This window comes from Mustela lutreola, chromosome 1, assembly GCF_030435805.1.
Source record: "Mustela lutreola isolate mMusLut2 chromosome 1, mMusLut2.pri, whole genome shotgun sequence".
Lineage (NCBI taxonomy): Eukaryota > Metazoa > Chordata > Mammalia > Carnivora > Mustelidae > Mustela > Mustela lutreola.
The window spans coordinates 190028879-190038227 of record NC_081290.1 but is presented as its reverse complement, the minus strand read 5'-3'; the positions used below and the strand labels follow the sequence as shown (position 1 = coordinate 190038227).

The window sequence follows — 9349 nt, the reverse complement described above, 5'->3', positions numbered from 1 at the left end:
CCCGCGGGGGACTTTAGGTCAGCTCTCCCGTCCCCGAGCTGCGACTCGGACGTCTCGTTCTCGGAACGCGTCCTTGCTCGGGAACAGCAGCTCATCCTCTGGTCACAATCCCTGCTTTCCACCTGGCGGGGAGCGAAGGCAGGGCACACTCTTTCCGGCCATCATTCCCCACTCATTTCTCCTCAGCTATGAAAAAGCTAGCTCTCCTTCCCATTCAGAAAGGAACCCGACTTCCCCTTCGAGTCTCAGTCTCTGGGGTCCCCAGTCGGTGTGAGAGCACGGCCATCCATCTTCTCCTCAGGGAGGCTCCCCGGCCCGCATTCCTCCCGTCGCGAAACCGGGGAGGCCGTGACGCCGCGACAAGCGCGGCGGCAGCAGCGGCAGCTGAGCTCTCGCCATTTTGCGTGGAGGAGGAGCCGCGGCCGCCGCCATGCGGACGGGCAGGGGGAGGGGGAGGTGAGGGGGAGGGGCGGCGGGCGAGCGGGGGAGGGGCAGAGCAACCGAGTTAGCTCAGCCCGGGCGGCGACTCCGGCGGCGCCATGAGAGCGGGCAGCGGCGGAGGTAGGGCTGGGCGGCCGGGAGAGCCGGCGGGCGCGGGCACGGGCAGCCCTGCGGAGCAGCCCCCGGGGCGGGGCGGGGGCGGGGGCGGGGGCGGGAGGAGGAGGCAGAGGCGAGGGGCCGGGTGGGGGCGGGCGGAGGTTTCCGAGGAGGAAGGAGCCGCCGCCATTTTGGGAGCTTCGAGTCAACAATAAAGGACCGAGGGTGCCGAGCGGGAGTGGCCTCGGTGGTAGGACTCGGGCCGGAGCCTCGGGGAGTGGGGTGAGGTGGTGAGGTCGAGGTCAGCGGTGCGGCCGGGGCCGCGGGAAGCCCCTCGGCCGGCGGGGGAGAGGGCGCTCTGAGGCGGAGGCCTGGGGCCTGCCCGGGCCCCGCGGAGGAAGGCGGACGGCTGGCGGCAGCCCTGTGGGGTGGGGGCGCCTGAGAAGAGTCGAATATGGGAATGTCGTGCGCGGCGGGGTCCAGAGAAGGAGCGGGTGAAGTACTCAGAGGAGCTTTGTGGAAGACGAAGGGATGTGGGAGCACAGAGGCGGCAAGGACTTAGGGGGATGGTGGAGGTTATAGGGTACGAGGCGGCCCTATAGGGGGCGGCAGGGATATGCAGTGTCGGAGGGCTGATTTCGGAAGAGGACCCGCTGCTGCTTGCTTGGAATAAGGCCTCGTAGGTCGGTAACAGGAGGGTGCTTATGGAGCCCCCGAGTCGTGAGGGAAAAGGAGGGGCTTTCTCACTTAAGGGTTTCTCTTTGGGGCCTTACTGGGGGAGTCCCTATTGTTTCCTACCCGCGGAGTTGGTTCCCTGCTCTTGTGGCGCAGCTGCGATTATAGGGCCCCAGCCCTTTTGTGTTTATGGTCACAGAGGGCTGGCTAGAAGTGTTGGTTTGGGGCGGCGTTTTGGGGAGCAAGAAATTATTGCCCCACAATTAAGGGGCTCAAATCTTTGGCTTGTTTCTTTCCCTCATCGCTCACTCCCTTTTCTCTACCACAGTCCCCTTTTCCCTTCAGTCCCTCCAACTTGCAGACCGAGCTTAGAGAAACTGCGCTGCATTTGCAAACAAAAGCTCTTGTCTGAGATGACGATAGTGTTTTGGGTGTGAAACTGTCAGTTGCTAACTACAATCTGGGAAGTGCTGTAATTAACTCCGCGAGAGGCTCCTCCCAACTAGTCTACGTTTCGTTCGTATTTTTGAAAATGTAGAATGTAACTTGCAAGTCTAAATTGGGAAGGGGTAGGAGGAATATTTCCTTCTCTGAGACAGAAAGCTGCAGTGCAGGTTTCGGTTCAAGTAAGAAGGGAGTAATAGTCACATTTTGGATCCAGGGAGATAAATGGTCTTATGTTAAGAGCTCAGGGACAATAATGATATCTTTTAATCAATCTTTAGAGGTTGCCCTCTTCATCCTCTTAGTGCTTGGCGAACAAGTCTTGTGTAAACTCCGTGGTATTGTTGATCATAATATAAATCTGTCGATACAGGAAACCCATTTACCACCTTGAACTGAAATTAGGTGGCTGGTAACCACGGTCTGCTTAAGGCATCAGATTCTAAGAGACTTAGAAATGTACAGCTTTGTGTGTATGATAACCAGGATTTGCTTCTGAGCAACTTTATTTTCATTTTTTAAAAAAGACATAACCAGTTGTCTTTTAGAAAAGATGTATTACTTTGGAATTCTTGGTATTTGGCCAAAAAAAAGAAAAAATCAATAATTAATACGCGCTTTTTTTTTGGTAAAAATTTATAAAGGAGTTTAAAAAGAACAAACCCAACAGGAATAGTAGTCCTTATTTTCTGGCCTTTGTAAATTGTTTTTCTTTACTACATTTCAAAATAATTCGATTTGGGGACTAATTAAAAATGGCGGACTTTAGCCAGTTCTTTTTTAAAACAACTGTTTGTTAGTACTCTGGGTTTCTTGGAAAGTTTGGTTAAAGTTACTAGTGTGTTTTAGTCTTTCACAGATTTTTTTTTTTTTTTAACACAGGCAGTTTCCTTTGTGTGTTTTTGTAGATATTTTTAATAACAACATATGTTAGGATACACTTTTTGAAACGTGTTATTGAAATGTATGTAGCTAGTAGTTTTTTAGTATTCAGATTTTATTAAGGTAGCTAAAGATTTTTTTTGGCTGTTTCTCAAGTGAAGGATTTTGATATGTAGACATGTCTTTATCTCTTGACTTCTTCAGTTACTGTTTTAAGGGGCAAAATTTAAGAGAAAAAATAATTCATTTTTGTGAAGTTGAACCTCTATGGTTAAAATTCATAAAGGCACAAGTTATTTTTTTCCTGAAAGCATAGTCATAGTGCACTTAATTTCAAGAGTTTGCAGTTGCTGTCAGAAATAGGGGGGAAAAAAATGAATTGTCTTGCCTTGTTAGAAGATACGTAGATTTACATTAATAAAATAGTGTGATACTTCATTCAGTTGTAACACAATTAAGTATAATGAATCATTGACTTTTATTCATCAGGAAGGAAACTGAAGGAAGAGATTGCCATTTGACAGCTAATGCTAATTTAATCACAATATCTTTCTACCTAATCTTCTCTGGGTTACTTTGAACTGACAATTTTAAATGTTTGAGATTGGTCTCAGTTGGCTTGGTGGGTTTTTTGGGTGGTTTTTTTTTTTTGTTGTTTTGATTTTTTGTTTTTTGTTTTTTGAGGCAGTCCATCTTTTGTGTCTCTTCCTAGCCTGACTAGTGTTTTGGTCTAAGTACATCTGTATTCTTATTTAATAGAATGATTTCCTCTAAAGGGGTTCTTTTAAAAAGGGAAAGTTTTTTGTAACTTTCCTATGTTTGCTAATTAAACTTTCTCTTTGTTTCAGATTGAAGTGAGTGAATTCAGATCTATAACTCAACCTTGTTAGAGGGCTTTTTAAAAAATAAAAAGTTGATTCGGTGCATGAGAGCAAGTTACTGCTGCTTACCGTTCAGAGACTTACAGGTGCTTGCCTGCATTGCAATAAAGGACTCATATATTGAGCAAGACTTATATTTATCTCTTCATTTTGGAGAGCCTAATAAACTGTTATTACAGTTTCTCTACTGACTTTCAAAAGTTTTGAAGTTTGAAAGAGACATCTTTACAATTAATACAGCATGAGCACGGCCAGAACAGAGAACCCTGTTATAATGGGTCTGTCCAGTCAAAATGGTCAGCTGAGGGGCCCTGTGAAGCCCAGTGGTGGCCCCGGAGGAGGGGGCACACAGACACAGCAACAGATGAACCAGCTGAAAAATACCAACACAATCAATAATGGCACTCAGCAGCAAGCACAGAGTATGACCACCACTATTAAGTAAGTGTTAGAATGAATAATAAACAGACTTAGAGGAGACCAAGGGGATGTCTTTTTGCTACTTTGTTGTTGACTACTTTAAGCCTTATTTTAACCATTTTGTTTGCAAGGAAAAGACAGATGACTGTTTTATGGCGGTTGGGTATTTGCAATTGAATAATGTATTTTTGTCATAATTCAAGTTCATTAACAAAATATAGATAACAGATGGTAATATATTCATTTTGTATACATTACATTACTGTTTGAAACATTTCTGGCATTCATAATGAGCTCAGATTCATCCTGTTTTTTGCCAGTATGGCTTTTTCCCTAGTGTTTTACTGTACCTTACCCTAATTCAAATAGCAGCTAAAGCCAGTTTCAAGTTTAAGGGTTTTTTTTTTTTTAACTTATTTTAATTAAAGATTTTATTTATTTATTTGACAGAGAGAGATCATAAGTAGGCAGAGAGGCAGGCAGAGGGGGGGGGAAGGGAGCCTGATGTGGGACTCCATCCCAGGACCCCGAGATCATCTCCTGAGCCGAAGGCTGAGGCTTAACCCACTGAGCCACCCAGGCGCCCCTCAAGTTTTAAGTTTAAAGACTGTCCCAGACATACTCACTGACAGAAAATTTATCCATAACTTTTTTTTTTTTAAGGTTATGGAACTTTGGTTTTTTACTTGAAAAAAAATAAGCTTTCTCCTTTTATACACAAGATTACAAGCCATTATATATTCCTAGGGTTTTCAAGATTTTGAACTCTTGGAAATTCATGCAACTGAATAGTTCCAGGCCCCTTTGTTGACTCTAAAAACTTTGTTGCCTCATCTTACTACAGAATATTTTTTCTTTTAAATGTGCTGTCCGTCATCTAAGTGTACACTTTTTTTTTTTTTTTAAAGATTTTATTTTATTTATTTGACATAGAGAAATCACAAGTAATTGGAGAGGCAGGCAGAGAGAGAGAGAGGAGGAAGCAGGCTCCCTGCTGAGCAGAGAGCCCCATGTGGGACTCGATCCCAGGACGCGAGATCATGACCTGAGCCGAAGGCAGCGGCTCAACCCACTGAGCCACCCAGGCGCCCCACTTTATTTTTTCTTAAAGATTTTATTTATTTGACAGAAATCGCAAGTAGGCAGGCAGAGAGAGGGGGGGAAGCAGGCTCCCCGCTGAGCAGAGCCCAATACGGGGTGACACAAGGCTCATCCAAGGACCCTGGAATCATGACCCCAGCTGAAGGCAGAGGCCCAACCTACTGAGCCACCCAGGCGCCCCTAAGTGTACACTTTAAGTTACTACTGTTAACTATCACTCTAAGATTCAGTTAATAGAAAATTAGCATTGAAGACTTGACCAGGGGCACCTGGGTGGCTCAGTGGGTTAAAGCCTCTGCCTTCAGCTCTGGTCATGATCCCAGGGTCCTGGAATCGAGCCCCGAATCAGGCTCTCTGCTCATCCAGGAGCCTGCTTCCCGCCCCGCCTGCTTCTCCACCTACTTGGTAATCTCTGTCAAATAAATAAATAAAATCTTAAAAAAAAAAAAAAAAGACTCTTGACCCCATTTCACATTTGACTTTTAATATCTAGCCATAGAGATGGATCTGTTCTCTTGAAATCTTCGTATGATGTTGAAACTGGGTCACTGAACTAATGTGTGTTATATTACAACCTAGGTCCTTTCCATGCCTAAAAAGCACTTCTAAAGAGAAGTAGCACTTACAAGCTACCAGAGTATCATATAGATGGTTACTTGAATGTGGTTTGCTAATGACTTCTAAGAGTTAATTTCCATTGGAATTGGTTTGGTCATTGGAAGAATTAGTATTAATATTGTTATTGCATTTTCTATTTTTAAGCTTTAATTAGTATAGAAATCAAGAATATTCTCTAAATTGTAGTTTGTCTTTTCAATATATGAAAAAGACTTAGGCTATTTAAACATAAAGCTGTGTTATTTCATTATTTTCTACTTAAATTCTGATTTCAGACAACAGATTTTGCATTTTATTTTTGGTCTGCCTGGGATTAATGGTGGTTTTTATTGTTGTTGTTTTTTTTGTTTTGTTTTTAACTAACATATAATGTATTATTTGCTTCAGGGGTACAGGTCTGTAAATCATCAGCCTTAAACAATTCACAGCACTCACCACAGCACATACCCTCCCCACCATCCATAACCCAGCCACCCTGTCTTAAGATAAGAGTCTCTTATGGTTTGTCTCAATGGGTTCTTTTTCATTCTGTGGGTTCTTTCAATCTGTTTGTCATAAATAAATAATATTTATTTGTTTATTTAAATCTGTTTGTCATCTCTGGGATCTAGAATGCTCTAGATCCATCACTGTCTTCAGAATTCATTCTAATACTTAGTCTCTGTCACTTACTCCTTTTAAATAGTTTGGGTCCTCCTAAGATTATAAATTCCTTGTGATAAGATTTTCCATTGTATTTCTGCATTTTTATTCACTTTATATTGAATTTGACAATGGCAGGCTGGCATACTAGGATGTAAAGCTGACATTTTTGCTCAGAGACTTTGGTGTGTTAATTATAGGCAGAGTTGAAAGGCTTTGGTACCCTTGAAATTGGGAGCAAATAGTTAACTGTGTTAGAGTACTTTAAATTATGTGGGACCTACCTTTAAGTAAAATAAGTCCTCATCTTTCTAAATCAAGACTCTCGAGAGGTTTTGGAGGCTCTGATTATGTAAGCGTTGCTATAATGAAATCGTAAAAACTTATTTAAAGATGACACATTTGAAAGCATTATCTGCTTTATTGACCATTTTTTCCCCCATTAGGTGCTTCAGTATTACTTGAGGTTTTTACTTGACCAAAAAGAGAATTTTACTCTTGTTTTCTTGGTTTCAAGCATTCTCAGTTTCAAAAAAAAAAAAAAAGATTGAGAGATAGTCATTAACAGCTAATACTGAGGGGGTTTTTTGGTTAAGATTATATTTGTTGGGGGGCATAGAGCCAGATACAGGTCTCAATCTGACCATGACCTAAGGCCAAGCCAGATGCTTGACCAACTGAGCCACTCAGGCACCCCCTGAGTTCTTATTTTGCCAGGAACTATGCTGAGTGTTTTATGTAAATTACTTGATATAATTCTCAACCCCCTTTATATATGAGAAAATTGGAGGCTTAGAAAAATAACTGCTGCAAAGTCACAAAAATACTGAGTTAGTAGAGTCAGAGCTTGGCCTCAAGTCTGAAACTTTGGAGCCCTTGGTTTTAATTAGTCACCAAAAGTTAGAAACTCAGATGCTTTACAGGAGACTGTGCTACATGAAAAGGTACTTGCTTTATCTGAAGGAGTCTGCTGCTTGATTTAAGCCGCCAGTTACTGACCTCTGTCAAACTGTTGACATGCAGAAGTTTGGTTTGGAACTGGTGTTGCTAAAGCTTCCTTTTTTTTTTTTTTTTTTAAGAAAAGCCTGAATCTGGACGTTCTATGAAATCTCCTAATTTTTAAATGTTGGCAACTAATTTAAATTAAAACACACTACTTATATCAAATAAAACACGGTGGTTACCAAGATTGGACAACAGTTGTACTACATATTACACTGCTTCTTTTAAAAGGATGGATGCCTTATTCCCTTCTATTCTTGATTTTTTTTTTATCCTCTCTAGATTGTTCTTTTGTAAGAAGAGCAGTTTTCCTAATGCTGTTTATTTCTGTTAACTATATTTCAAAGTAAATGGCAGTATATTAAACTTACTGTGCTTTTTAGAACTTAATTATAATTAATTATGGTGAATCATCTTTGTATTATTAGAATAGCGATACTATGAATTCTCATGCCTCAATTTTATTATATTCTCCATAGACCTGGTGATGACTGGAAAAAGACTTTAAAACTCCCTCCAAAGGATCTAAGAATCAAAACTTCGGTAAGTTGATTGTAAAATTCAAGTGGAAAAATGGTGTGGAAACTCTAAAAGTGAAGTTGCTAATTATAACAATAGGCACTGTGTGTTTACACTTAGTTTGAAGTGGTTGAAATTGTATGGATCATATATCATGAATTGCCAAAAATTTTCGCCTTTTGGAGGAATTACATTAATATAATAATGTGTATCTGTATATTCAATACTGTATTTATACATCTGTATATCTTATCTAATTTATGGAGTATTTTCATGGTTTGCAAGACATTTTCTCAAAATTCTCTTATGCCCCTAGAAGTACAGTAAGATTCAGGTTAGGTATTATCCTTATTTTGTGGATGAGGACAAGAAAGTTGAGAGATTCATTCTCTTAGCCCAGTGTTCCCAACTGGGGGTGATTTTTGTCCCTTAGTGGTGATTTAGCAGTAGCTAGAGACATTTGATTATCAACGGCTTGTTTGGTTTTTTTAATAAAGATTTTATTTATTTATTTATTTATTTGACAGAGAGATCACAAGTAGGCGAGGGTAGCGGGGAGCAGGCTCCCTGCTGAGCAGAGAGCCCCATGCAGGGCTGGAGCCCAGGACCCTGAGGTCATGACCTGAGCCGAAGGCAGAGGCTTTACCCACTGGAACTACCCAGGCGCCCCAGTTATCACAGCTTGTTGAACTCCACTTCCGAGGATGCTGCAGGATGGCGCCTTATGAAAGAGAATTTTCTGGCCCAGTGTCAATAATGCTAAGTTTGAGAAATCTTTATTTAGAATAGGATATTTGCAGACAGTGAGTGGTGGAGCAGAGTTTGACTTCACCTCTTGCTATTTGTAATTGAAAGCGTGATACTTACATAGAAATAATAGTACTCAACCAGTCCTCAGAAGAATATGACCACAGGGTGGCCTTTCCCCAACAATTTTTAAGTGGCCTGTGTGTGTTAAAGAGTGGTTATTCCTTAGGAATACTTGAAATATAGATCAAGACAACTCATTTGCGTATGTTTATATTTTAAATGGGGTAGAGGAAGAATAAGTCTCTCAAACAAACTTTCTTTAGTAACCGCCAAAGGAACACAGTTGCACTTCATTTTGTTGTTTTGTTTATTTGACTAGGATGTGACCTCCACAAAAGGAAATGAGTTTGAAGATTACTGTTTGAAACGGGAGTTATTGATGGGAATTTTTGAAATGGGCTGGGAAAAGCCATCTCCTATTCAGGTACGTTCTCCCGTTTCATCCACTTGTGATGTAATGTTTTAAGTCAAGCATTCCATACTTTTTGATCTGTGTGAATGGTAAAATTAGTATTTTTCTCGTGTATACATGTGCACCTACACACTTTTTCTGAACCTTTTAAAGAAAAGTCTGAAAATCATGGCCTTTACCTTTAAACATTTCAGTGTGCATTTCTTAAGAAATGGGATTTTTTTCTTTTTTTAGTAAGCTCTATGCCCAACATGGAGCTTGAACTCAAGACCCTGGGAGCAAGAGTTACATGCTGTACCAACTGAGCCAGCAAGGTGCCCCTGGGGATATTTTCTTGTGTAACCATAGTACAAGTGTAAACATAGTACAGTGTTAAATTTGGTCAATTTAACATTAATACAGTATT

General features: G+C 41.4%; 1 protein-coding gene across 5 annotated transcripts in view; it reads left to right on the top strand.

The window, feature by feature from the left end:
• Positions 1-458: 458 nt before the first annotated feature.
• The window catches only part of DDX6 (DEAD-box helicase 6), a 33901-nt gene continuing 25010 nt past the window's right edge, over positions 459-9349 (top strand). For 2 of the 5 annotated variants that reach the window (XM_059182631.1, XM_059182668.1), the window contains exons 1-4: positions 681-787; positions 3387-3860; positions 7682-7745; positions 8851-8955. In XM_059182631.1, coding sequence (XP_059038614.1) covers positions 3661-3860; positions 7682-7745; positions 8851-8955 — 369 coding nt within the window. In that variant the 5' untranslated portion in view covers positions 681-787; positions 3387-3660. Of the gene's footprint in view, positions 562-680; positions 820-858; positions 1221-3386; positions 3861-7681; positions 7746-8850; positions 8956-9349 lie in introns of those variants that run through there. The other 3 variants (XM_059182639.1, XM_059182658.1, XM_059182647.1) reach the window with 3 other exon arrangements.